General features: G+C 55.7%; 2 protein-coding genes across 3 annotated transcripts; both read left to right on the top strand.

The window, feature by feature from the left end:
* The first annotated feature begins 1,398 nt into the window (after nucleotides 1–1,398).
* Nucleotides 1,399–18,581, top strand: PGAP6 (post-GPI attachment to proteins 6). 2 transcript variants are annotated; one of them, XM_069029526.1, is made up of 13 exons: nucleotides 1,399–1,509; nucleotides 5,579–5,756; nucleotides 7,273–7,480; nucleotides 7,592–7,692; nucleotides 8,054–8,319; nucleotides 9,481–9,800; nucleotides 10,523–10,616; nucleotides 11,198–11,321; nucleotides 11,989–12,125; nucleotides 13,997–14,175; nucleotides 14,967–15,113; nucleotides 15,503–15,619; nucleotides 16,066–18,581. In XM_069029526.1, the coding sequence occupies exons 1-13, from the start codon at nucleotides 1,413–1,415 to the stop codon at nucleotides 16,360–16,362; spliced, it is 2,265 nt and encodes a 754-aa protein (XP_068885627.1). In that variant the 5' UTR covers nucleotides 1,399–1,412; the 3' UTR covers nucleotides 16,363–18,581. The 2 variants fall into 2 exon arrangements, with proteins under 2 accessions (XP_068885627.1, XP_068885626.1); XM_069029525.1 differs by having other exon boundaries at nucleotides 7,559–7,692.
* Nucleotides 18,582–19,226: 645 nt separating this feature from the next.
* MRPL28 (mitochondrial ribosomal protein L28) lies at nucleotides 19,227–22,151 on the top strand. Its single transcript, XM_069029527.1, has 5 exons — nucleotides 19,227–19,601; nucleotides 19,708–19,860; nucleotides 20,567–20,701; nucleotides 21,308–21,394; nucleotides 21,748–22,151. The coding sequence occupies exons 1-5, from the start codon at nucleotides 19,314–19,316 to the stop codon at nucleotides 21,829–21,831; spliced, it is 747 nt and encodes a 248-aa protein (XP_068885628.1). The 5' UTR covers nucleotides 19,227–19,313; the 3' UTR covers nucleotides 21,832–22,151.
* The last annotated feature ends 5,308 nt before the right edge of the window (nucleotides 22,152–27,459 follow it).

The following is a 27,459-nucleotide window of genomic DNA, read 5'->3' as shown; positions in this document are numbered from 1 at the left end:
ACTTGGGAACAAGCAAGTCCAAGAGACCCAAGCTGTGAAAAAAAAAACAGGTATTGTAACACATAATGGATCTGACTCTGTGTTGTGCTAGATAAGCTTAATTTATACTCAGATCTTTGACACTGAATGTCTTCTTTTTTCCTTTTTTAAGAGGAAAATAATTAGAAACAGCATTTCAAGAAAGTAATTCATAAGGGCTGATTGGAGATGAGCTGATATCTCTAAAAGTGGAGTTGAAGGCTAAATTGATGTAGAATGAGGATGGAAGGGTTTATTTGTTTTCCTCTTAGAAGGAGAGCTCTGAAAATTCAAGGATAGTATCACACAGGGGCAAACGGAAATGAACAAGCAGTGAACAAATTGAAGCTGGAAATTAGTGGAATAGTCCTTTCCCATCCCTTGAGCTTATGTGCTCAAGCTTCTGGGCTGACTTCAAGGAAGTCTCCTCCTAAATCAGATGAGGACATTGCCAGCTTTGAGCACACAGCCTGCTCTGACTGGGATTTTGGTGATGTCAGAGCTCCTAGAAAATGACACTCACTTCCCCAGGGGATTTCCTTCCCATGCCCCAGGAACTTATTACAAAGAGTAATATCCTGTGAGAGCAAGAGGCAAAGATTTTGAGCTCCAGAAGTAGAAAGTCCTTCTTCAGGGAACTTGTGGTTGACTGGAAACAGGTCCGAAAGTCCTCAACTAAGCTGACCCGTAAGGGAGTGGTGGGATTTTTGCCTGAGCAAGGACTCCAAGACTGTCCCCAAGCTTCATTATTCTGCTGGGCAACACATCAGAGGGAATCCCAAGGAAAAGGCATGTAAAAGAGAAAATCCTTGACTCTTTTGAAATCAACTGGAAAATCAGAATGAGTTGACCATGCCTATGAAAGCCGCATTTCCCGGGAGTCCCATGAACATGGCAGATACATGAGAGCAGAGAAGGCAATCGGACTTTCCAGAAACCAGTACAAAATCACCCATGAGTTTGAAGGGCTGAGCGTCCCCAGTGATTTCCCGTCTGAGCGAGGGCACGTTGTGCTGTCCGGTTATGACCGAGCCATGTGAAAGTTTGTGATTTCAGCTTAAACTGATCTCAAATTATAACCTTCCTCGGCCTTCACGGCGCTGAGGAGCAAACCCAGGAGCACCATCGACACCACCCCCGGGCTCTCTCCCCCGTGCCCGGGATGCTCCGACTCGCGAGGCGCATCCCGGGGGCTCCCGGGATGGAGCGGGGCGGTGCGCTCCGGTGCGAGCTCCGGCCCCGCGCACCGCCGGAGCTCCGCGGGCAGCCCCGGTTCGTCCCTCCCGGTCCGTCCCTCCCGGTGCGGGGAGGCGGTGCCGGGGGGCCGGGCCGGGGCGGGGCGGGCGGCGGAAGCGGCGGCGGCGGCGGCGGCGCTGCGGGGCGGGCGGGCGGCCATGGCCGGGGCAGCCGGGCCGCCCCTGCCGCGGCTGCTGCTGCTGCTGCTGCAGCTCCTGGCGCTGCCCGCCGGCCGCGGCAACCGCACCGGCCCCGGTGAGTCCCGGCGGGGTGGGAGAGGGGGGATCGGCGGGGCCGGGGGGCGGCCGGCGGGGTCCCGGGGGGCAGAGGCGGCGGTGGGAAAGCGGCGGGGTGATGGTGAAGGGAGCCCCCGGAGCTGCCCCGGGTCCCGCAGCTGCTGCCGGGGTGGATCTGCAGTGACTTTGGGGTGTCTTCGTGCTTTCCCGAGGGAGTCGGAGGCTCTTGAGCATCCCCGGGGAGCAGCGCTTGTGCCGGTCCTGCAGAGCAGTGGGAGGTCAGGCTAGTCCCAGATGGTTCTGCTGTGTTTGCAGCGGTTGCTTTCCTTGGGTTTGCCTTGTTTTCTGGTTACTTTACTTCCAGGGCAGGCAGACGGATGGATGAGAGCGGGGCTTTTGGGAGACCGGTGGGTCTGAGGTCCCGCGGGGATTGTGCCCCCCCTCCCCGGAGCTTCTGTGGCGGTGGAGAGGTTTGGGGAGGTGAGGTTGTTCACCTGCTCACCCCGTCACGGAGGTCGGCTCGTTCTGCCCGTCCTGTCCTGTTGATGGTGGTTGTCGCTTCCTCACAGCCCGCAGAGCGTGCGGCTCTCGGGGAGCCACGGGCGAGATGGCCCCGTGCCCCAGGCCCACCCTGCTCTGGCATCCTGCTCGCTGGGTTCCCAGCCCTGGAGAGCTCCCCTGCGCCTCAGGTGTGGTGCTGGGTTTGTCCCGGCGCCGTCCCGCCGGCCGTGGGAATGCCTCGGTCGGGAATGCCTCGGTCGGGTTACGTCTGCGCGCTGGCAAAGATCAGCCTCTCCCCAGGGGAGCGAGGGGTCCCTGTTCTGCAACATTTGTAGGAGGATTTTTGACCCGGGATAAAGGATTTCTGTTACATTGTAAATGGGCAAACATCCTGCAGCATGACCCAGTCTTTTCTTGAGTCAGGCTCATCATCAACTTTGTAGCTTTAGACAGCGTCTGCTTTGAAATGAGGGCTTCATCCCTTTGATGGGAAGCCCTGTGGAACCCGCAGTCAAGGTATTATTTCCTAAAACTACCATGAGATCATCTTTGGACAAACAAACCCGAGCTATAGCAGGTGACTCTTTAATCTGAAATTGAAATAATGTGTCTCCTCTGTGCATCACGGATTCTACCACGTTCTGTTCCTTGTCTTAAAACACTTTTGTTTTTTGCATAATACGTTTGAAATCTGCTTACGTGAAATCTGTATGGAAGAGGATGGAAAACAGCATCTACTGGACAGGTCTCTTGCTCGGTTTAAAGCTTGTTTCACATCATGGAACAGTCAATCGGGACTTTCCAGGTGTTGCCATGCTGGTGCCGAGCAAACTGAATAGACGGGGATGGACACAAACAGAGCACAGCACATGCCAGAGAACTCTCTCTTGATGCAAATGCACTGCCAGAGCACAAGCTTCGGCTGCAGTGACCTGTCTTTCAGGCTTTTCTGTGCTGATGTTCTGTTTATCTGTGGTATTTCCTTGTCAGCCCAGGCGGAGGGTGGCCTGGGAGTCACAAACCAGCTTGCTGGTGCAGCTCTGGGTGCCCAGCACAGCCTGCGAGCAGGGGCTCAGCCCTTGGCACCACAAGAAGCTGTTTGTCAGTGGACTTTTTACATAGCCCCAGCTGGTGCTTACCTGGTGGCAGGCAGTGCGTGGGCAGGGCAGGTCTGCCTGCTCTGACCTGGTAATGCTCTTGAGCTCACTCCACGTAATTGACCAGTCCTTAATAAAGAGCACTGCTGATTGCAGGAGTTTTTAATTTTGCAGCTGGTCTGCCCTTTCCTCCCCCAAAGCCACACAGAGTGAGCTCTGGCTTGGTGAGGACGTGCAGGGCAGGTGATGACCATGGCTGACAGCTGGTGGGGTTGGGGCAGATTGTAGGTTGTCTGATGGGACCTGTTGCATGGAGAAGGACCAGGGCTCTCCCAGCTCTAATCACGCTTTGTGTCCCTGCTTACCCTCATCCTGTGCCCAAATGTCCCCATGGACTGCCAGAAACGAGAGTGCCAAGCACGTGTGAAGTGTGCTGGGGGTACAGACACCACCGATGAAAGCCTGCTCCTTTCCATAGCCCCAGTGTGGGAAATGTCCCCGGGCTGGCAGGGATCACAGCCAGCTTTGTCTGCAGTACCCACGCACTGCGCTGGCGTTTCGGCCAGGGAGCATTGGTTTGAAAAGCCCCTTTTGTGGTGTCTGCTCCTTGCTGGCCTGGAGAGAAGTGTGACCCTGGCATGGGGACTGCAGTGCGACAGCTCTGCCCACAGGCTGTGGCCTCTTGGCCATCCTGCTCAAGGCTCACTTTTCCCTGTGGCCTTTCCCGACTCGGTGGCTCTGCTCCCTTGGCTGGCCCCCACGGGTGCGTGGCTGGGGCAGCCCCTGCGGCAAGGTCAGGCAGCCGCACTCTTCCTCCAGGAGGAAATCCTCCAGCTGCCTTGTGTGGCTGGTATTTCTCGCTTTCCTGTTTCCTCCTTTCCCTGCTGGGATTGCAGGATGCCCGCAGGCTTTGGCTTGGTAGGTTGCCAAGGAGTTAAACCCATGATTATCGTTCCTGTCTCCTTGCAGTGCTGTGGGTGCAGGCCGGCGAGCGTCCTCCTTGGGGCATGAATAGTAGTTCGTGCTAGGATTAGATTCCTGCCGGCAGGAAGTACGTCCCAAGGATCTGGTCCTGCCTGAGGATTGTTTTCCTCTTTCTTTGACATCTTTCTTACACAGAGTTGGGTCCTCTGTGTTTCCAGCATGACCCTGTGCAGCATTGGAGGAAGGCAAGTTAACTCACCCTAACTGCTGTTCTATGATAGAAGTGAAGAATCTGCCTCTGAAAGGTGCCACAGTTTCTCCCCACACTGGGAATTCCAAAGTAGGAAAGGAGCAGCAGGAAGCACTCCGCAGACATGTGAAGACATAACCTTCTACCCCCTTGCTGAGTGTTACCTTGGTTTTGGATGGGCAGCATGGCCTTGGCCCCGCTATCTCTGTGCAGTTTTATCCCTTTCTCAGCTGGTGTGATGCTTTTTTTCCAGCCCTGAGTTGCAGTCTGGCTGGTTTGATTAATGTATCATTTTGCTGGGGGTGATCTGTAGGTGTACAGCTGGGCAGAGGGATGGAGGATCTAGTTAGTCCTGATGGCACTTTGACTGAGTAGCTGTTGTTTTCTTGCCTGCCCTTTCAGCCTACCCTGGGGCTGTTCTCACTATCCCAGCAGCCTTTCTTCCAGCTAGGAAAATCTTTAGGCTTTAGAAGGTATGTCTGAAAGCAGTTACGTTTGCAGCACATGAATTTTCATAGTGTTGTGTGTCACAGGAAAACAATACCTGTGTCCTGAGCTGGGTAAATGCATAACCACAGAATGGTTTGGGTTGGAAGGGACCTTTAAAGACCATCACATGGGCAGGGACACCTTCCACTAGACCAGATTGCTCCAAGCTCCGTCCAACCTGGCCTTGGACACTTCCAGGGATGGGGCAGCCACAGCTTCTCTGGGCAACCTGTGCCTCCCCACCCTCACAGGGAAAAATTTCCTCCTAACATCCAATCTAAATCTCCCCTCCTTTAGTTTAAAATCATTCCTCCTGTCCTTTCACCCTCTGCCCATGTAAAACATCAGCCCATGTGCTCAGTAGAAGACAAGGGCACAGCTCTTGCCTCTTGGCACCATTAACTGCTGCTGGGGCACAGGGCAGCCCTGTGCTGCCTGCACCCATCTGCTCTGCCCTGTGCCCTAGGGTTTCCTGCTGCCTATTCCATCACCTTTCCTTCTGCCATCAACCTTTCCTCCTGACCTTTTCCTCCTCCTTGGTGTCTCTGGTGATCTCTCATCTTCAGGGCACGTCTCTCAGAGTGTAGTTTAGGCATCTGTTAGTGCTCTCTGGTTCAGGGTGATGGCTTTATAGCAGGAGTGTGGGTGGCTCTGGCTGGAGGTGCGTGGATCACCACATATCTAATGGGACTGGAATGAGAAATCAGGGACACAAAGTGCACTTTTCCAAGAAACATTAAGCCTCCCATGTGCTTCTGTGGGTGGATAAAGCCCTGCAGCCTGCCCCAGCAGCCCCCCCACCAACTGCTGTGCTCTCTCCCTTCCAGACTCCCTGTATGTCTCCGAGTACTTCTCTCAGAGTGCACAGAAGCTGTCCTTCTACAGCTGGTATGGGAATGCCAAGCTCTTCCACTTCCACGTGCCAGAAGACACTGTGCTGCTACGTTGGCTCCTGCAGGCATCCCGGGGTAAAGGCCCCGAGTGCACCAGCATGGAGATCACTGTGTATGTATGTCCCTGCGCCAGGGCTTGTCCTTGTGGGCTTCTTGTCCCCTTGTCCCAGTCACTCGTGGCTGGGGCTGGTTGGTGGTGGAGGCCGAGCCCTTCAGTTGCAGGAGCTGTAGTTTCTTCATGTAGTAGCACTGAATCTGTGTTTAAACCTGTAGGAGTGTTTTATGTTCATGTTACCAGTGGATCTGGGGCTGCCTCTGGTGTGGTGTCCAAGAGACCCCTTAGGACACTGGAGAGAGCTTCACAGTGAGGCAGATGTGCTGCTCAGAGGTGCTCCTGGCCTGGCAGAACCTGCACATGGTGCCAAAGGATGTGGCAGGACTACAAGGAACTTGAGCAGACCTAAACTGGTTGGAGATGGGCAAACTGCCCAGTAGATAAGAACTGAGGAGATCTTGGGGCACTTTAGAAGGGGTGTGGCTGAGTGTAGAGCAGAGTTAGGAGAGTAATGTGGTGTCCTGTGGATACAAGAGCATGTGAAGATTGCAAACTCAACCTCAGGGAAAGAAATGCTGCTTAAAGCAGTACTTGACTTGTTGAAGGATTTGAGGTCAAAAACTTGCCCAATTTTGAGCTTTATCTTTGGAGGACATCAAGCTTCCTCAGCAAGTTGTGCCCATGGAGTCACATGGGTCTCTAGCACACGTTCCACAGAGATCTGGGAGTGACTGAAGCTGCTCGGCTTGTGCTTCCCTGGTCTGTCCTGGGCAGAGACTGGCGCTCTTAGTTGTTCCTGAGCAGCCTGGCACAGATGATCTTCCTGCTTTCTGCTTCCCAGAAAGGTTTCCAGTAGTTTGGGGGCATGAGGGACAAGGCAGCAGCTAAACAATAATCCAAGAAGTGATGGCTAACCCAGATAAGCTCCAAGGGGTAATAACATATCACCTGTCATGTTTGCTTGCTGTACCTGTTGCAGTGTAGTCCAAAAGCAATCAAATTAAATGCCAAATTGACTGAATAAATATCTCCCATGTTCCTTAGCTGTGTGTGTTTCTGCTGCTTCAAATGCTGGGCTTATCTGGAAAGCAGAAGTGCTGCTGTACTGAAGTCTGTAATACGGGTCTTCCTTGGAAAGTGTCTTTTCAGTCTGTCTGTCTGCCTTCCTTAAAAGAGGAAACAGGAAGATGCAGATCTTAGCTAGAAAATAAAAGGTCTCTGTGGATGATTTTCCCTGTATGGGGCATTTGCTGATGGTTATAAAGCAGTAGTCTGTGGGTGGGGCTTAGCCTTACTAAGTGTTGGAAATTTGCTTCCAGGCTTGATGGGACCATGTAAATCTTAATCAGCTGCCAAGTGAAACCAATCTCTAAATAAATCCTGGATAAGCTAATAGCAGCCAGTCCTCACCAGAGGAAAATGATGACTCCACTTGAAAATGTGGGGTTTTCAGCCTGCTCCCTTTCCAATCCCAGACCAGCTGGGGTGTCTCCTAGTTAGTTTGTATCCCAGGTTAGCTTACCAGTGTGTCCCTACATCCCTGGCTTTACTCAGACCATGGTTTCTCTCACAGGCACTTTCGCCACGGAGCCCCTCCCGTCATTAACCCGCTGGGCACTCGCTTTCCTGCCAACGCCACCGTCCGTCCCTCCTACAACATCAGCATCACCCTCAGCAGTGCTGTGCAAAACACCACCTTTGTGAACGTCACCACCCCTGCTGCTGGGGACTGGTTCATTGCTGCCCACCTGCCCGAGGCTGCGGGCAGGATTGAGGTGAAGGTGAGGGTCCTGCCCTGCGCTCTGCCCCGGGTGTCTCATCACAACCACGGCTGACCCCTGTGCTCTCCCCTCCTGCAGGGTTTCTCCACTCCATGCCCCTATATGTTCCAGGCAGATATGTTTGTGCTCAGACTCACTGATATGCCTGTCCTGGAGCCTGGTGTCCCCATGCCACACACCGTTGTCTCGCCTGCTAAGCCACTGCATGTCAAGTGAGTGGGAGCAGCGGGTGGGCAACTGAGGGCATGGCGGGGTGGGATTTCCCACACGAGCTGCTATGGGGAAAGCCAGTGTTGTTCCCACACGGGACTGAAGCTGGGGGGTCTCTGAGCCTGCTGCTGAGCTCCCTGCAGCAGTGGTAGGGTCTGCACGGGGAGCACACGAGCACCGTCCTCCGACTCTTCCCAGGTGGTCACAGATTCAGCCGCAGAATTTTAGTTCTTCCAGATGTTTGCCTTGGGAAGGATTTTCACAGCACCAACCAGGGCAGTCTACTTCTTGTCACAAAGCCCTGGGGACCTGGCTTGTGTTGAGAGTAGAAGCTCTGCAAACTGCTGCCCCCTCCTCCTGCAGGGTCTTCGTTCCCAAACACGCTTCAGGGATGCGGTTCCAGCTGAGCAGCTGCGTCACCAGCGAGCAGAGAGCCTGCAGCGTGCGGGTGCTGCTGGGCTCCATCACCCTGCCCCAGTCCTTTCAGAGGAGCCTCACCTGCACCGGGAGCATCAACTGCAGCCTGGCCCTGGATTCGCCCCCCTGGGAGAAGTGGCTGCAGATCATGGTGGAGAGTCTCGGCACCACCAATGCCAGCGTGTCCCTGGAGATGCTGGCTTCTTTCACAGGTTGGATTCCATGTTCTTTAGCTGTGAGGGAAGGACCAGAGGGAACTGTGTGTGTGCTGTGTCTCCCTTGGGTCTTTGGGTGCCTGGCTGTGCTGGCCTATGCTCCCCAGCATGCTGGTTGCCTCCTCTTGGAGGCCCTAGTTTTTGCTTTGGGGTCTAAATTGAAAGGTCCAGTGTTCACCCCAGAGAGGCTTTTGCTAGAGCTGCCTGTTTTGGAAACACCTGAAAAGTTCAATGTTATTTTTCTAAAGGTTGTTTGGGAAGCAGTGGCTGGCTTAAAATCTGGTGGGGAAAACAGCTTTGGGTGGTAGACCAGACTAAGGCTGTGTTGACTACTAATTGGCCAAGAGCAGGCTACAGGCAGGAAACCACCTCACAGAGGTTTACTTGGGGAAATGTCTGCAGTTGTTGTAAGGGGATGTCACCATTTCCAGTCACACCTTGTGGCTCAGGTGGTCACAAGGTCCCTGTGGCTGTGATAGGCACCTTTGCACCTATTCCATGACCATAATCCCTGTTTGACTGCTGGAAGCTCACCAACTAGGTAAATTTTTAAAGTTTCCTTCTGCTGGGGGTTCTGCTACCTCCTCTTCAAAGCAGAGCCTCATCCTGTGTGCTGGAAGACCTGCCACTGGTAGCAGAGATGTTAGAGGGTAGCATTGGTGTCTCTGGGAGCAGTGGACAGCTCCAGCAGTGGGCCAAGTGTCCCATTCAGCTCCATCTGCCACAGTGTGATGTGCCCATAGCTCCACTGGGTTGGCTTCTCCCTCCTGCTCAGCTTTGTTTGCTCACATATGGGGATCTGGGAGAGACTTTTGTGCAACCTTGTGGCTGTGGGACAGCTGAGTGCTGAGCTCTGCTGCTGGTGAGTGAGCACTCCCTGGGCACCTTGACAGTGCTGTGTTATCCCTTCTTCTCTTCCCCCTTCCCTGCAGCTCCAGGGTGCTTCCCCCCACTCTACCACTGTCTGGCTCCCTTCAGTGTCCCAAATTGTGGGTGGTCCCCTTGCAAAGATAGCGCCTCAGGGACAGTTCATGCAGGGCATGAACCATCTGAAACCCCCCAGTTTGTGCTGTCCCTTGGAGCACTGGAGCTGCTGGGGCCCTGCCTGGGTGAGGGGCTAGACCTGGCTGTGCTGATTCCTCTCCTTTTTTTCTCTAGTTTGCAGACCAGGAAGCACCAGTTCCTTCCTTAACTTCATCAGCCTAAACCAGAGCCAGGCTGGTGCCAGACCAGGAGCAGCAGGCAGCTCTGCTCCAGCTGCTGGAGAGGCTCCACACAACGCGTCCAGCCAGCGGAGCTCCTGCCTGCAGAGCCAGCCCGTCGTGAGGGAGGACCTGGACGTGGTGTCCGTGCGCTACCGGCTCTTGAACGGTCCCGGTGTGCCCGTGAACCCCCTGTCCCCCACCGTCCTCCTGCTCAACCTGAACACGGGCATGGACAGCGGGGGATCGCTCGTGGTCAATCTGCTGCTTAACAAGGTGTGCAGGCTGAGGGACAGCGTTGTGTGCCCTTGGCAGGGCTGTGTCCCTGCTCCTGGGCTGCATGCTCCAGAGGCTGTAGGTACCAGTGGGACTATTTCTCTTTTTGTTGTTACAAAACACTCCGAGCCTGTTTTAGCTGCTTCCGGCGTGTCCCACCTGCCAGCTCCAATTCAAATGCCACAGCTTGTGGCATGTTGCGGCAGTGACGCAGAGGAGACAAAATGGAAAGCAGCTGCAATGCCATCTTCTCCACGGGAGCCTGGCACCTTGCCACCAGGAGAGGAGGCTGAGCAGGGGAACCCAGGGATGTTCCTGTCCAAGTCACTGATTCCCAGGCTCCTTCAGTGACACCCCCTCACCCCCACCACCACCAAAATCAGCCCCCTGAAATTCCATGAAACTTTTTGAGGGCTGGAGCAGGGCTCAGCCCTGATGTTCTGAGGACTCTGACTTGTGCCACCCTGTGCTGGTGCTGAAATGATGTGTGAGTGTCCCAGCTCTGGGGCAGCTCAGCAGGGAGGGTCCCCCAGGAGAGTCTCTTGCCTCTTAGTCACGACACAACAGAGTGGTAACACGGGGTCAAGTGAACCAGAAACCTTCTGAATTGATGGGTGACTTGACCTGCAGGATTTATTGTCCCATGGGCACTGTGGGAGAGGAATGGTGCAGGGGGATGGCATCGGTGCACTCTAACATGGGACACTGCTCTGTTTGCACAGACATCTGTGAGCCTGGCCAATGCCACTGTGGTAGCCTGTGTGAGTGCTGCTTCACCAGTGCTGTCCCTCAACGCCACACAGAACTGCAGCACAGGTAGGAGAGATGCTGGCACTGCCACCAGCTCAGCTATGTCATCTCAGGGCTCTGCTTTTAGACCTGGAGAGCTGTTAACCGACTCAGGACTTCATGGAGTGTCCCAGAGAAATCGATTTTGGCACAAATCCTCATGAGGTCTTTGTGCTGGCACATTCCCAGGGTGCTGGGGTGCAGGTGGTGATCTGGCACCACCTTTGGTGGTCTTCCACCAAAGGAAGGGCTGGTTACCAGCTGGGGCTCTTCCAGCCTTGTTGGCAGGAGGTTTGGGGATGGTGAAGATACTGCTGGTGTGCAAAGCAGCTAAACTGTGCACTGGAGGACCAGCCAAGACAACAGGCTGTTCCAGGTGCTCTGTGCTGCTCAGACATGTACCAGGAACTGAGATGAAAGAAAGAACTGAGATCTCAAGAAAAAGGGTCTTGAGAGCAGGGGTCCTCTCATGTGCCTGGTGCCGCCTGAGCGTGGGAGCAAGGAGCCACAGGAGGCAGCTGATTCCTGTGTGGTCAGTCTCAGCCTGGGGTTGCTGTGGGCCCTTCTCCTCAAGCCCTGGCACATCACAGCACCCTCTTTTCTTTCAGCTTTTTCCCACGGCTACCCTCTGAGTGTGAGCACGTCCTCTGGGGAAGCGATGCTGATTGTCCTGTACCCACAGACTGATGACTGGTTCCTGTCCCTGCAGCTCCTCTGTCCCAGGGGACAGGGGTGAGTCTGGATGTCATCCTGCTACATCCCACTGCCCTTGGCTTGCGTGAGCAAACCTAACTCCCTGTCCTCATGTCCGGGCTGTGGGCTCCTCTCACCTGGTGGCAGTTGAACTGGGGCTGCAGAGGGACAAGGAGGTGGGTGGCCCTGCTGACATGCTCCCTTGTGAGCACCCAAGCTGCTTTGATGCTGAGCTGGCACATCTCATGTAGACTGCAGATGGTAGAGCCTGCCTAGGTGAGCCTCCCCTTCCCCAGGTGGATTTGGAGGTGATAAATTGGGAAATAATTGCTGCTGTTACCCTTCTGGGAGGTCTCTGAGATGCAGGCAGCTGTACCCGAATTCCTGCAGTTTACCTTCCTGCTGGTTTCTTGTGTAAGGAGCCAAGTGCATGATGCAAAACGGCACTGGTGACACTGGTCCCGAGGACAGTCATGGGCACTGGGGTCTGCCACGGGGGTCTGAGGAGAGCTGGCACCCACCTGGATATCAGTCTGGCAGCCCAAGTGGCGAGGCAGCAGACTCTGCTCCTGGCTCTTGGGAGGGATGGAGCAGCTCCCCAACCACCAGGGAGTTGCACACAGGAGCGTGGCCTGGCCATCAGGAGCAGGGCACGGGGCTGCCCCGAGGCCTGTGGCACCAAGGGGACCTTGGGCTGTGCTTGCAGGGACTGTACCAGTGCAGAAGCCAAAGTGACGGTGTTCGCGTACCTCACGCCCTGCTTCAACGACTGCGGGCCCTACGGGCAGTGCAGCCTCCTGCGCAGACACGGCTACCTCTATGCTGGCTGCAGCTGCAAGGCTGGTGAGTGCCTTCTCCTGGGGAGCTTTGCCATCCTCCCCGAGGGGACAACACAATTTAGAGTGGTGGTGTTTGGGTGGGGGAGCCTGGGGTCTGTCATGGCTGGCAGTGTCACAGTGCCTGGGGAAGCAAAGTTCTGGAAGCACAGAGCAGCCCAAGGGTGATGGGGAATTGGGATGAGGACAGCTTGGAGTCCCCCAGGGCTTGGAGAAGTGCTTCTGAGCATCCCCAGAGAGATCAGGGTGCCTGAAAATGCCTGTGTGAGAGCCTGTGCCTGTCAGGGAGGTTGGCTGTGTAGGTTCCTGGTATGGCATGGGATGAGGCCAGGCTGCGGTCCCTGTGTGTCTCCTGCCAAGAGCCTTAGACTTGGAGGTGCCCCTGGAGGAGGAATATCTGTGTCAGCTCCTAATTATCTTAATGACCTGGGAAGTCTGTGGCGTAGGGAAGATGAGCTCCACTGTGCCTGCGTGGGTCTGTGTACCTGTTCTCAGCAGAAGGACAAGGCAAAATGTGGTTCCCTGCTGCTCTGGGCCTGAGCCAGGACCTCCCTGCTGCAGTACTGAGGGTGGGTGAGGAGCGAGATGGGGAGCAGCATCCCAATTTCCCTGAGGGCTGCCAGGTTCTGGGAAGCACAGAGCACCTTAAGGGAACTGGAGAATCAGGATGAGGACAGCTTTCTGCTGAATCACTCCGAGCAAAATGCCCCATCTGCATATTTGTGACCCAGAAATAAACTGGAGAGAGGAGCTTCCCTGGGCTCTGCCTGGCAGGGAGCCAGCACACAGGGCAGAGCTGCTGCTGTGAGTTTCAGTGACTCTGGAATGGGATGGATGCTACTGTTAACTCTGCTCCTTGACCATGGAGTGCCTGCACACACCCTGGCTGCCCTGTGGCTGACCTTCTTTTTCAAAAGGACATGGCCATCCTAATCTTTATTTTAAATAATTTACATAATTTTAGAAAAGGCAGATTTGTGTTCGTAGAGATTGCCTCAGTTCAGTCCCTGGTATCCAGTCAGAGGCTGAGAGTTGTGTTTTGTGCCAGGCACTGTCCTTTAGGAAACATTCACTCCCACTCTCCTGTGCAGCCCTGGATGTCACCATGGGCTGAGGCAGTGGGTTTGTTGAGCCTGTGGAAGAGAAGCTGGAGTGGGACCAGTCACACTTTCTGCTGCCCACGGAGGTTACAGGGACCCTGGAGCCAGCTACGCAGGGTGAGCACAGGGAAAAGGCAAGAGGCCACAGACATTGGCTGCAGCAAGGAAATTTTCACCTGAAATGAAGAAGACGCATATTTTCTCCTTTCAGAGCTTGCACACTTTCCAGGTCTCCATCCTTGGATATCTTCAAAAGTCTGTTGGGGAAGGTCCAGAGCAGCTTGACCTGGCTTTGGGTCTGCCCTACTGTGACAGCTGGTAGGAGAGGAGCCCAGTGGCTGCCTCAGTGCTGGGGATCGTTCTCCACTTGATTCCTGGGATCTGTAGGGATCTTGCATCCAACTTACACCATCATGTGAAGCATCTGAATCTTGAGTGCTCCATGTTCCAGCAGCAAGTAGCATGTGTGCTGAGTTACTGTAGGGATGGAAAGTACCAGTCTGGATGTAGGATGGCCTCTGCTACATGGAAACACCCAGGGGGAATGTCCTCAGGGCAGCCACGGGGCTCTGCTGGGGTTCTGCAGCTTCCCACAGCAGAATATGTGACAAGTAATGAGACCACCCTGAGAGCAGGAGTGTGACAGGCTGATGGAGAGAAGGCTCGGGGACAGTCTGGGTATGGGATTGCTCCTTCTCAGCAATTCCAGGCTCCTGCTAGGTACTGTGGGAGGACAAGGCAGGGCCTGTGAGATCCACAGAAGCCTCTCTGTCCACAGGTTGGGGCGGCTGGAGCTGCACGGATGACACCAAGGCCCAGACCGTGGGTGCACAGAACTTGGCCACACTCCTGCTCACCCTGAGCAACCTCATGTTCCTGCCCGCCATTGCAGTCGCTGTCTATCGCTACTACCTGGTGGAGGCCTCTGTCTACACCTACACCATGTTCTTCTCCACGGTAGGGACTGCCTTGTGTCCCCTGACACCTCCCCCTGAGCTCTGGGAAGGCTGCACCAGACTGAAGCCCTTGATGGAGCAGCCCATTCTGGAGCTCCACAAGGAGCTTCTGGGATCACTGGACAAGCACCTCCATGGACACCTTGTAGAATCCAAGAATGCTGAAGGGTTGGAATGGACCTTAAAAATTACCTAATTCCATGGACAGGGACATCTCCCACTAGACCTGGTTGCTCAAGGTCTTATCCAACCTGGCTTTGAATACTTCCAGGGCTGGGGCATTGACAACCTCCCTGGGGAACCTGTTTCGGTGTCTCACCATGCTCAGAGTCAAAAATTTCTTCCTAATATCTAACATAAATTTCCCCTCTTTCAATCTGTACCTGTTAGTCCTTGTCCCATCACTCCAGTTCCTGAGAGGGGTCTCTCTCCAGCTTCCCTGTAGCCCCCTTCAGACACTGGAAGGTGCTATGAGTTCTCCATTCAACCTTCTCTTCTCCAGGCTGAACAGCCCCAACTTTCTCAGCCTGTCTTTATGGGGAAGTGCTTCAGTCCCCTTGTCAACTTCATGTCCCTGGACTTGCTCCTATGTGCTGCCCTTTCAGAACTGCTGGGACGGGGTAGGGTGCTTGCTCTCACCTGCTTTCCGTAATGCCACAGTGGTTTGGTGGAGCTTCCTGGAGCCACTGCAGGAGGGATCCTGCCAGTGGGCTGAGCCTTCTTCTGCCTCCCCAGTGAGCCATGTGGTGCTGCTGGGTTCATGCTGACCTTTGCTTTTGTCCCTGGCCGCAGTTCTACCACGCGTGTGACCAGCCAGGCGTGGCTGTGATGTGCATCATGGACTACGACACCCTGCAGTACTGTGACTTCCTGGGCTCCGTGGTGTCCATCTGGGTCACCATCCTGTGCATGGCCCGTGTGAAGAAGATCCTGAAATACGTGAGTGTCAGGTGACCCCACGTGGCCCGGCCAGACCCGAGCCAGCCAAGCCACGAGTGGCCACGCTGAGCCCTCTCACCGCTGTGTTTTAATGACACAGCTGGGTGACAGAGCCTGCTTGTCACCCAATGCCACCCTGGGTTGTTTTGTCCCAGGAGTTTGGCTCGTGAACCTGTGTGCTTGTAGGGGCTGGGCCTGAAGATTTCCCCTGAGATTTGGGGTAAAGGTTTGTGGGTTCTGTGGTTTCTCCTTGAAAGTGTTTTTCCTGACTCTTGCATGGATGCAGAGCTCAGTAGCAAGAAGAAGAGATCCTCCTTGCCTCTAGCATGTCTGGCTGTATTCTCTCAACAGATGAGCTCCTGACAGTAGCAGTGGTGTCTCTTTTCCAGGTCCTTTTCATCTTGGGGACCTTGTTAATTGCCATGTCCCTGCAGCTGGACCGCAGAGGGGTGTGGAACATGATGGGTCCCTGCCTCTTCGCCCTCGTCATCATGGTTACAGCGTGGGTAAGTGAGGGCAGCCAGGCAGGACCTGCTGCCCTTTGCTCCCCATGGGGAATGGTGACGGTAGAGCAGACCCAAGGCTCCAGCCCATCCACATTTGATCACCCTGAGACATCCAGGTGGAGGGGGCAGGGCAAGGGATTCACCTTCCAGCCCTGCAGTAGCTGAGGAATCCCCTGGTTCCGGGTCTCAGACCTGGAGCTGCAGTGCTGTCCCAAAACATGGGCTGTGGCTTGGCCCTGGGCAGGAGCTGTAGCATCTGCGCTGGGCTCTGGTGCCACAGCTGGTGGGGAGCTTTTGCACAGCAGAGATGGGCCCAAGCAGTGGGGGGCTGAATTCCTCAGGGACAGCAAGCACCCTGGGAGGTTGGCAGATGCCCTGGGGTCCATTTCCCCCCTGCCTAAACCTCTGCTTGGCTGCTCAACCCTCGTGTGCTCTGACTCCCCCAGGTTCACCACGGAGCGAAGCGCAGGCACTGCTACCCCTCCTCGTGGAAGCGCTGGGTTTTCTACCTCCTTCCAGGGATCACCTTGGCTTTCATTGCCATCTCAGTGTACGCTTTCATGGAAACCAATGAGAACTATTTCTACACCCACAGCATCTGGCACGTGCTGGTGGCTTGCAGTGTCGCTTTCTTGCTCCCTCCTCGGGACAAGCATAAGAAGCCCTGGGCCTGGTCCCAGAAGCTCACGTGTCGCTATCAGATCTGCCAGAACGACCGTGAGGAGCTCTATGCTGTGACCTGAGGTGTCCTGGTCACAGGGGTGAAGGGATGGGGAAGCTGCTCTTGGCCGGGGCCGCCCCTCGCACATCAGACGTGCTTGTTCCCTGGACAGGAGGGCGCAGCGTGGACTGGGTTTAAAGATGAAGATGGTTTGGGCTGGTCTTGTGGAGGCAAGTTTGGGGCCACGTCTGCTTTTCTGCTGGGGTGGGGCAGGCTCTTCATGGTTCCACATCAAAGAATAGCCTGTCCACCACCTCCCCATAGCCCTGGGGGAAATCGCCAACTCTTCTTCCCCCGCTGCTGCATCCATGAGGCTTGGGCGTAGCCCGTGCTGAGCTGGAGCCAAGGCTTTGGCTGCTGGGCTCTTCTCTGCACCCTGTCCTGGTAGAGGATGTGGGACAGGGACCTCCCCTGCCATCCTGCAGTCAGCACTTGAACCCAAGAGAAGAACATGTTTCTTCTCTTCTGGGGAGCAAATGCTGCCCTTGGTGCTGATGGGAAGGGAGGGAGCTGATCCCAACACGTGCTGGGCCCTTGGCTGCCATCTCCTTGGGGGTCTGGAGCCTCTCTCCCTTTGAAACAGATGCTGCTGCTCTTACCCAGTCCTGGTTCTGTGGGGGAAGAATGAGGCTGGGACTTGGGCCCTGGATTCAGGATCCGACCCAGCAGGAATGTGAAAATCCCCATGTGGGGACATGCAGGAGGCAGCAGCAGCATCTCAGCCAGAGCTGTGAAACCCACAGCAGTGCAGGGTTTAGTCTGAGTTTAACTTCAGCTCTGGAAGGAGCCAGGCTGACAGTGTTCAGGGATTCACTGTTTTCCTCCTTTTGGGGGGTTTGGCACAGGCAGGGCTCTGTCTGGGGCAGCGCAGGTGCTTCAGGGTGGTACCTGAGCTGCTCCTCCAGCCTGCTGTGCCTCAGAGCCTGGATGTACTGCAGGGTCCTGAGGCCACAGCAGTGTCCCAGCCCAGCCAGGAGCATCATGGGGGGCTCCCCAGGTGGCCACGGTCTCCTTTGCAGTGTGTTTCACCTTAGCCTTACTCTAGGGCACGCAGAAAGCAAGGGCAGAACTTGGCAACCAGGGAAGTTGTCTTTGCCCATCCTTCTTCTACAGATAAGGGCTCACCTACATCGTTCCAGCTGTGCCAGCCCGGTGTGTGCTGCTGGAAGCCCCTCCTCAGGTGGCTTTGGGGAGGAAAGAGCTTTTAATGAAGGATTTGCCTCCTCGGGGTTCTTTCTTTGCTTTGAAGAGCACCCAGCTCAGCTCTGCACTTTATCCCTCTGCCTCCCCTTCCTCTGCAAAGTCTCCCTTTTTAAGCAGGCATGGGACAAGTGAAGGACACTTGTCCACACCCAGCAGTGTCATCCCCCCCCCACCCATGTCCCCTGCGTTTCTCTGTGCTGCTGCCATCCAGGGCAGCACGGTGGGAAGGGGGACATGGGGCCTTCAGGGCTTCCTCCAACTTTCACCACTTTCAGGCACTTTTTTTTCCCCTGTCTCAGTTTGCACAGTGGTGCTGAGGCCCCAGCACTGTGGCAGGCGACTGCCGCTCCTTCACAGCTGTGCCGTCCATGTCGGGCTGCAGGTGGGACCCAGGTGCCACCAGACTGGTCTGGGTGCTGCCAGCATGACCCAGGTGCTGCTAGTGGGACCTGGGTGCCACCAGTGTGACCTGAGTGCTGCCAGTGTGACTTGGGTGCCGCTGGTGTAACCTGGGTACTGCCAGTGTGGCCCAGGTGCCCCCAGTGTGATCTGGGTGCCACAAGTGTGACTTGACTGCCACCAGTGTGACCTGGGTGCCACCAGTGTACCTGGGTGCTGCCAGTGTGACCCAGGTGCTGCCAGGGTGGCCCAGGTGCCCCCAGTGTGACCTGGGTGCCACTGATATGGCCAGGTATTGCTGGTTATCATAGAAAGCAATAATTCCTCATCGGGCCTTTCCCTTCAGGGATTTCCATGCTTGAAGCAGGAGAAGCTTTGGGGCAAGAAATCCCGCTGACATGATTGTTTATTTTGTGTTTGATCGTTAATTTTTGCTTTGCCCCCTCCCTGCTGACCAGGCCTTGGTGCCTGCAGGAGGGAGGGTTAATTATTTGGGGTAAAATCTGAGCAAATTCCTGTGTCTGGGGGAAAAAAAAAGGTTATTTTTTTCTTTGCTGTTAATACCTGTGATTATTTTATACGGTAAATTTTAAAGCTTAATGTTTTATAATTTAATAAAGGTGACGGTATTTGCGGGCAGACGCCTGGTGGCTTCAGTCACACAATCTCAGGGCTTGACGGGGCCTCTAGAGATCATCCCATCCACCCCTGTTGCCCAGGCAGGGCCATCTGGAGCAGGTGACACAGGAATGTGTCCAGGTGGGGTTTGGAATGTCCCCAGGGAGGGAGATTCCACGCCTTCCCCGGGCAGCTGTTCCAGTGCTCTGCCACCCTCCATGGGAAGAAGTTCTTCCACACAGAATATCCTGATCCACGGATCATCCAGTCCAATTCCCGGCCCTGCACAGACACCCCAACAACCCCAGCCTGTGCCTGAGCATTGTCCAGACGCTCCTGGAGCTCTGGCAACCTCGGGGCCGTGCCCATTCCCTGGGGAGCCTGGGCAGTGCCCAGCACCCTCTGGGGAAGAATCTTTCCCTGGTATCCAGCCTGACCCTGCCCTGGCACAGCTCCAGCCGTTCCCCCGAGTCCATTGAGGTGGAAGTCCCCGTCGTTTAGTTCAAGCCCATCCCTGGTTCTGTCTCTGGGCACCGCCGGGAGGAGCCGGGGCCACCCTCGAACCCCCTCCGGTCTTGGCGGGGACGAAACGCGGGCGGGGCGCGGCCCCTCCCGGCCGCCGTCGTGCTCCGTCCGCGCCAGCCAATGAGCGGCGGCCGTGGCCCTGCTTGCGGCGGCGCGGGGCGGAAGCGGCAGCGGCGGGGCCGGGCCGGAGCCGGAGCCGGAGCCGGAGCCGGAGCCGGAGCCGGAGCGATGCCGCTGCACCGGTTCCCGCCACGGCTCTGGGCCGCGATGCGGATGCGGGAGGGCATCTGCGCCCGGCTGCCGCAGCACTACCTGGCCTCGCTTCAGGACGACACGCCGCCCACCCCCGTGCACTGGCAGCCGCACGGCCTGCGCTACCGGCGGAACCCTCGCACCGGCGAGCGCGAGCGCGTGCAGGACGTGCCGGTGCCCGTGTACTTCCCGCCGGCCGCCAACGAGGGGCTCTGGGGCGGCGAGGGATGGATCCGCGGCTTCCGCTACGCGCGCAACGACAAGGTGAGCGCTGCGCCCTTCCCCGAGCCCGGGCCGGTGCCACCGGGGCCTGCTGCCAGCGGCCGCCGCCTCTCCCCGGGGCAGCCCCTGACGGCCGCGCCGTGCCCAGCTCTCCACCAGGCTGCCCAAGACGTGGAAGCCGCAGCTCTTCGAGCGGCAGTTCTACAGCGAGATCCTGGACGCCACGCTGACCATCACCGTCACCATGCGCACGCTCGACCTCATCGACGCCGCTTTCGGCTTCGACTTCTACATCCTCAAGGTACGGACCGCGCCCGGCGGGGCTCCCCGCCAGGCAGGGCTGTGCCCACGGTGCGCTCACCCATGGGCTGGCAGGCAGGGCGTCCTAGAATTCAGGCACAGAAAATCCCAAGTTGGAATAGGCCCCCGAGGATCATCGAGTCCAGCTCCCAGTCCTGCACAGACACCCCAACAACCCCACCCTGTGCCTGAGCATTGTCCAAATGCTCCTGGAGCTCTGGCAACCTCAGGGCCGTGCCCATTCCCAAACCTGTTCAGTGCCCAGCACCCTCTAGGGAAGAACCTTTCCCTGATCTCCAGCCTGACCCTGCCCTGGCCCAGCTCCAGCCGCTCCCTGGGTGCTGTCCCTGGCACAGGGAGCAGAGATCAGAGCTGCCCCTTGGCAGGAGCTACAGCCCCCAAGGAGCTCTGCCCTCAGTCTCTTCTCCTCCAGGCTGAACAAGTGCTGCAGTTAATGTTTTAGCACAGCTCTAATGCTCCCAGCCTTTAATACCTTCTTGACTGGAGCCCTTGATATTAAAACTCAGACATGTGATCAGATTGTCTCCAGAACAAATCCCACAGACCCTTCCCCTTTCACAGCATGTGTCCTGGAGCCTCTGCTGTGTGTGGATAAACTGCCAGTGCTGTCAGTGTGCTGGGAGACTCCTGTGTTCCCTGGCAGCTGGTCCCTTGGTGTAGCTTAACTCCAGGCTCTCTTTCTCCAGACTCCCAAGGTTGACATGTGCTCCAAGCTTGGGATGGATTTGAAGCGGACGATGCTGCTGCGCCTGGCCCGGAGGGATCCTGAGCTGCATCCCAATGATCCAGCCAGGAGAGAGGCCATCTATGAGAAGTACAAGGTGGGTTCCTGGCCTGCAGTCCCTGTCCTGGTGTTTGCTGCTTGGAGGGTCACCTGTCATTGGTGTTGGTGCTCCTGTGCTGAGGGATGAGGGTATGGGCAGAGAAAATACAGACATCATCAGATTTTTCTTGTCTCTGTGTGGGCTGCTAATTTTTATACTCATCATTTAGGGACACAAGAAGCAGTATTTTTGCTGTGATTGAGGCCAGTGAGAGGCTGCAATAAAAAACAGTAAGAATCTGTGCTACCCCTGGAGGGAGGAGACCAGAGTGCCCATGTGCTGTTCAGTTTTGTGCAGCTGGTGGTGGTTGCCAGTGTGGAAACACCACCAGCACCCACAGTCCGTGGAGTTGTGCTGAGAAACAGCCCCAGAACTACATAAAAGAACTGCAAGAGCAGACACAGCTGATCAGAGAGCAGGACCCCTGCTAAGAAGAAAGGAAAGAAGGGAAGCGGACCTTGGGTGTTAGAAATGAGGGAACAGTGCTTTAAGATTTGTCTGTAGTAATGCTCCCTCTGGAGCACATGTTTGTGTCCTGGGCATAGAGAGGATTTTCATCTTGGTCACCTGCAAAGACTGTGCTACCTTCTTCTTTTATCACAGGATTTTGTGATCCCAGAAGAAGAAGCTGAATGGGTTGGCTTGAGTTTGGAAGAAGCCATCGAAAAACAGAGGCTCCTGGAAAAAAAGGTGAGTTCCTGAGGCAGTGCTCAGCACTGAGGTGTTGTGGCTGCACATCCAGCTTCAAGGGATGTGTTCACCCACGTGCTCCAGTACAGCTCTGATGGCAGGCAATGTGAGGAGGGAGGGAAAGGAAAAGGAAGGAAGGAGAGGGATCTTTGGGGGCTACTGATGGTTCTCATCTGCTCTCAGAACTGGGGAAGCTGCTGATTGTGGCACAACAGGTTGCCTTGTTCAGCCCCTCAATAAAACCCAGTCACATCTTCCTCTGCCAGCAGTCCCTGGGCTCCCCACTGCGCCTCCCCTTGTTGCTGCTCATGTTCACTCCCCTTTTAAGTGGTTTATCCTCTGCTTTGTTACAGGACCCTGTCCCACTCTTCAAGGTGTATGCTGAAGAGCTCGTCAGCCAGCTGAAAGAACAGCATCAGGCAGTGCAGAAGCAGTAGAAGGAGAGAAACCTTGGGAGCAAAAGCCTGCTGCAGATAAAGCAGTGGGGTTCAGGGGCTCTGCTGTCTGAACCACGCTGGTGGGGAAGAGGCCACAGGAAAACCATGTTCCTGAAGTGTCATGACAGCCTAAATTCAGTGAGGACCTGTTCCTGTGGGCTGAGGAAAGAGTTTCTGTGCTGTGGCTCTGAGAGTTCTTGTCAGACTGACTCAGTGTAGAACTTCTGCCTGTACGAGCAGTTGGCTGCTGTGGAGAGCCCACTTGTGATACAAAATACATATTTTGGTATTAATAGCAGTAAACTTCTCTCTGATACTTATCAGTGTGTTGTAGCAGGGACTGTGAGACACAGTGTAACTTAGATCAATGCCCAGCTTCATCCAGCAGAGATGGTTGTGCCCCAAAAGTGTGACCCCGAACCCCTCAGCAGGTGGGGCTGAGCTCCCCAGCACAGCTCACTAACCCCTGGGTTACAGCCCTGTTTCTGTTGTAAGTTGGTGACTTTTAAATCTTCTGTTTTGTAAAAATGTAGCTGAAGTGGGTGTTGAAGCCTTTGCTGCTGTCTGGTGACAAGGGACTGCAAAGCACTTGCCATAATTACAGGCTGAGGAACAGCACTGGGAGTCCCTGGTGTTGTCTGGAAGCTTTGTGGTGGTGCAGTGAGTTTCTGGGTGGATCAAAATCAGCCTCACCCCCTTTCCCCTCAGCTCTGAGGTGAGGGACAAGCACAGAGCTTGCAGGCTGAACCTTGTGTGGGTTGTCTCTCTGGATCATTGCTTGCCCCTGGAAGAGACTTTTCCTTACCCCTGTCTTGGGCTTCCCCCTCTGCCCATCAGGGCAAGTGGACTGCCTTGGTTTGTGAGCCACAGGACTGATGAGAGAGAAACTGGGCTTGTAGAGCAGCGTGTGGCTCATCCCCTCTGCACTGGAATGGAGCAGGACCACAGGGGAGTGGAGATTGCCAGTGCCTTGAATGTCTGGGGGAGAAGTGGTGCAGAGGCAATCACTGGGTGAGCACAGAGCCTCTGCAGGGCTGTGCTGGGGGTTGGGTGAGGGAGGTGGTAGAGTTGAATATGATCTAAACAGCAGTATTTCATGAAAACCAGACTTCTCTGCTGCTCTTTAGGACAGAGGAGGGGCTGGAGTCCTCATAAGGGGTATCTGAGCCCACAGGGAGCCTGGCACAGGCTGGTAGGGCTGGTTGGGACTGCCAGATGGGGCTGTGCTGTTTTTGCAGGGGCACAGGGGGGACAGGCTGGATGGCAGAAGCTGGGATGTTTCCAGCCTGCCTGTGTGTCCCGTCCGCAGCAAGTCCAGGTTCTCAAGAGCAAACTGGCACAGAAGGTCATATTTGCCTAATTAATGACTGTGCAGCTAGGCCAGCACAATGACATTTGCTTATCTTCTCTCTCTGCTGCAACTGAGCTGAGTGGGAAGCTGCTGCCCAGCTCCTCGGGGACCCTGACACTCTGCCCTCGTTAGAGATAATTAGCTGGGACAAGCTCCTTGTTTGACAGCTCTGCTCATCATTAGGGCCAGCGCAGCTCATGCATTTTAATGCAGCTCCCAGCAAAGCTTCAGCCCGTGGCTCTGTCGTGGCCCCCCTCCACAGCTTTGCTGGAACGTGCCTGGCCTCCCGAGCCTGGCTGGCGCCTGCCTGGATCCTGCCCAGCCCTGTGGGGGTCCCCGGGTGCCTCAGAGCTCCTCGGTGCTGAGGGAGCTGCTGGGGGTGGCCGAGGGGACAAGGAGCAGCTGCTGCTCTGTCCCCGGGGTGGGAGGTTTTGGTTCTGTGGAACTGAGGCTCTGGTTGTGTGGCCTCTCTCTGCCAAAACCGCCTGGCCTGGACCCTGAGTGGTCTTCAGAGCTGCTCATTGGGCATCTGCAGGATGTGCTGCCTTGGGAGGGCTTGGTGGGTGACAAGGGGTAGCAGGAGCTTTTTGGGGAGAGCTCCTGACCCGCTGGGGGTGAGGGTTCTAAGGGGGGCACTGCATGAGCACAGCTGGAGCTGCAGGAGGTTCTCTGGGGGAATCTATTTGGGATATGGTGAATCCTGGCTTTCTCTCATCCTGCCTTTCCTGAGAAACCTTCCCCTTGCTCCTTTCCTTAATACCCATGTTGGATGTGGCCCAAAAATATGCTCTCGTGGATTACTCTGCTGCCTTGAGGGAAGCTGGAAACTGTGGACCAGGGGTGCTGCAGCCTCAGGGGAAGCAAAGCTGGAGCACACAGGGCTGCTGGGCACAGCACCAAATGTCTCGAGGTGGGGAGGGAACCCCTGTGCAGCATTTGAGGTAGTTCGGGCTACGACCCCCCCTGCCAGGTTACCTTGAGGAGGCGGAGGAATAGCTCAGGCCCAGCGTTAGACCTGTCCTGCTTGTACAGCGCTGGCTGCAGCTGGAGAGTTTGGTGCTGCTTGAGGGATGGTTTTTCCCTGTCTAGGTGGGCTCAGTCTGACAAATAATGGTTCCTTTGCTGCTCTGACAGGGAGAATCAGAGGATCTGGTAGTTTGCCATGACAGCAGGTTCCCAGGAAGCCACAAACGCCACAAATCCATGGGGGCAAGTAGGGTGCTGTCAGCCTGAAGTTGAAAATCCACCCCTGAACAGAAGGGCCTGGCTGCCAAGCACAGCTCAGACCCCAGCACTGCCTCAGGCTTCTGCAAAGGTCACCAGCCTCCTGCTCCTGGCCCAGAGCCAGGCACAGGCACGTGGAGCATTGAGAGGATCCAACACCAGGCTGGCAGCTGGCAAGGACGTGACAGCCCCCAACAAACTGCCAGAGAGTCCTGCCCAGGGTCACCTTGGATCTGGCAGCGTTAGGCCAGGCTGGGATAGCAGTGCTTGGAAGGGGGAATGGTGAAAAATTCTCAAGACACCAGTGAAAGGAAGGTGAATGAGAGGCTGGGAGAGGCACGTGTGCTGGATCAACCAGCAGCACTGGGAAGTGAGAAGGCCAATCCAGGACTGAGGGATTCCTGTTTAATTAATTCCTTAGGTAACAAAAACATGCCACTCTCTTTCATAGTCCCAGCAAGCCCCAAATATGGAACTGCCCCTTGGAACGTGAAATTTGGGCCCATGTTCTGGTTGTGGAGGGGGTGTGGTAGGGAATCATCCCCAAATCCAACACTGAAAAACAATAAAGCAGAGAAAAAGGTTAACTGGGGAAAGCATCCCAGCTGGAAAGGCCTTGGGTGGGATGGCTGGACTAATCCTGCTGTTTGGGACTTGGTGGTTCTGAATTCTGGTGTTTGCTGGTATCTGGAAGCAATGTTTGAATTTTGCCTGTCTCACTTGTGATTCCCAGCAAGCTGCAGTCACTGATCCAAAAACCAGCTTGAGATTAAGGCTCTGCTTCTCAACAAATGTTTTCTTACCTGTTTACCTTCATGAATTAAACAGCATTTTCCTTGTAAATTCCTAACAAGCCCCTCTGTATTCAAACAAAAGGGATATTTGGGGAGCAATAGCAAAAACAGCATGTCCTTTCCTGCTGGTCTCATAGCTGTAGGCCTGTCTTTCCCTCCTGGCTTGGAGCCTCTTGGTTTGGCATCACTGTTCCCAAGGGATGTGACTTTCAGGAGTGCTGTGAATCAGCCCAAATCTGGTGTCAGCACAGGTCAAAATGTAGCCTGAAAGTCATCCCCCATCCTATGGCATTAATCAAGGAGACATGAGATTTACGAACTCACTTGGACAATTTCAGCAAATCCTTTCAAATATCACTGCAGTGTTTGTTTTGAGATCCAGAGGACTCCATTCCTTCCAGACAGCTGGTCTGGGATGGTCAGGCTGTTGAGGCTGGGAGTATGTGCTGTGCTCACCCTCACAGCTTTTCTCTCTCCCTGGAATTTGCTCTGGGGATGAGGAAATGGCAGCAAAGATCCTGGTGGCTCTGCCTGTGAGTGACAAATCATTCTGGATTTTGGGGATCAAGATGGAGCCAGGCTTGTTGCAGAGGGGAGGACAGGAGACCATGGGTAGTGATGGCAGAAACACTGGCTGGACTTAAGGAAAAACTTCCACAGGAGGGTGGTGCAGTCCTAGGACAGGGTGAGGCCCCGAGTGACCCACTGGAGCCTTGCAGCCAGCCCTGCTCGGAGCAGGAGCTTGGCCTGAGACCTCCAGAGGTCCTCCCAACCTCACTGTTCTGTGCTGCAGCTTCTGTGCTGCAGTTCCCCCCTGCAAAGCAGCCGGCGGGGAGGGGGGTGAGTGGTGGTCTGAGGAAGAGCAGCTCCCACGTGCTGGCTGGAGGGGAAGGGCAGGAGGGGAGGGACTCCAGTAGCTCTGTTCCCTCCCTCCTCTGGGGTATGGACAGTCACCCTCCTGCCTGAGCTCCTTCTGCAGCCACGTGCTGTGCTCTCTCCTCTCCCACCTGCCCAAGCCATTGGCTCGTGTGCCAAAGCATCACCTCCAGGAGAGGTGGCTGCAGGCAGGGAAGGCAGGGTGGAGTGGTTGGCCACATGCTGGATCACCTGGAGCCCAGGGAAGAGGAGCAGCAGACAACGACCTGGCTCTGTGCGAGCATCCCTGGGTCTGCCCTGGGGCTGTCAGCCTCAAGTGCTGGCTGGCCGTGGCCAGCAGAAGGCCCTGGTGGCCCTCCATGAGTGACTGCTGGCTTTTCCAGCCCTGCTGGTTCCTGACACACTGCTCATCCTGGCCAGCTGCCCCAGCCCTGGAGGGGACGACGTGGGACGTGGCATGGCCAGTTGTGTCAGGGCAGAGCTGGTGGCCTGATGGTGGCCGGGGTCTTGGGGGACAGCCAGGTGAGACCAGTCTGCAGCCAGGCAAGGTCTGATTGAGCCTCAGTGGAGAGGTGGAGATGGACATGAGGGTTTAGTTTTTATAGTCAGGAGTCATAAGAAAGAAAGAAAAAAAAAAACACCTAATAAAATCTACATATGCAAATGAATTGCCAAAATCTCCCTGCCGTGTTCCTGCCACCATCTCTCCTGCCAGCCAGGGGCTGAGCTGGCCTGGGGACACTGGACATGGGGAGATGGACACACGGAGCAGGGGCAGGCAGGTGGAGTTCCCTCCATTCCCTGCTCCTGCCACGTGCTGTGGGCTCAGGTTGGGCTCCTTGGCTGCAGGAGGAAGAGCTGAAAGGGGTGGCCATGCCAGCTCTTGACTGGCCACAGAGGCCTTTGCCTGGCTGGACTCTGCTGCTCTGTGCATCCATTGCACGCATTTTCCAGGCAGCCATTGCCATGGTAACACTGGAAATGGTGCTGGTTCAGGCCAGCCAGAGCACTCAAACACAGAAAATGGCATTTCTCAGATGGGAGCAGGGCTCTGCTCACAGGGCCTCTGGGCACCCAGGGATGTGGCTGCTCTGAGAAGGTCCTTGTGCCCTGGTGCCCCCAGGGATGTGTCCCCCGAGCAGAGCTGAAATGAGGTGGAGGGAGCAAACAGAGTGGGACATGCTAGGGGAAAGGGGGAAAGGGAGCAGCGGGAAGGGGATTTCCCTGGCAGTGCTCCAGGCATGGATGGAGCCAGGATTTTTGTGCTTCAGCCAGGTATTTATTCCCATGGAGACTACTCACACATTCCAAGACATTTTAATTTCCTTGACAGCCCTTTAAACTCCTTGACAGACCCCTCCTGCATGTGTTGTGAGACCCGGG

This window comes from Aphelocoma coerulescens, chromosome 14 (assembly GCF_041296385.1).
Source record: "Aphelocoma coerulescens isolate FSJ_1873_10779 chromosome 14, UR_Acoe_1.0, whole genome shotgun sequence".
Lineage (NCBI taxonomy): Eukaryota > Metazoa > Chordata > Aves > Passeriformes > Corvidae > Aphelocoma > Aphelocoma coerulescens.
This window is presented reverse-complemented; position numbering and strand designations above follow the sequence as displayed.

Coding starts and splice junctions, on each gene's coding strand:
- PGAP6 (XM_069029525.1), top strand. CDS start 1,413: ATGGCCGGGGCAGCCGGGCCGCCCCTGCCGCGGCTGCTGCTGCTGCTG. Junction 7,481..7,558: donor CGGGCAGGATTGAGGTGAAG/GTGAGGGTCCTG, acceptor CCCCTCCTGCAG/GGTTTCTCCACTCCATGCCC. Junction 15,620..16,065: donor TCATCATGGTTACAGCGTGG/GTAAGTGAGGGC, acceptor TGACTCCCCCAG/GTTCACCACGGAGCGAAGCG.
- MRPL28 (XM_069029527.1), top strand. CDS start 19,314: ATGCCGCTGCACCGGTTCCCGCCACGGCTCTGGGCCGCGATGCGGATG. Junction 19,861..20,566: donor TCGACTTCTACATCCTCAAG/GTACGGACCGCG, acceptor CTCTTTCTCCAG/ACTCCCAAGGTTGACATGTG. Junction 21,395..21,747: donor AGAGGCTCCTGGAAAAAAAG/GTGAGTTCCTGA, acceptor GCTTTGTTACAG/GACCCTGTCCCACTCTTCAA.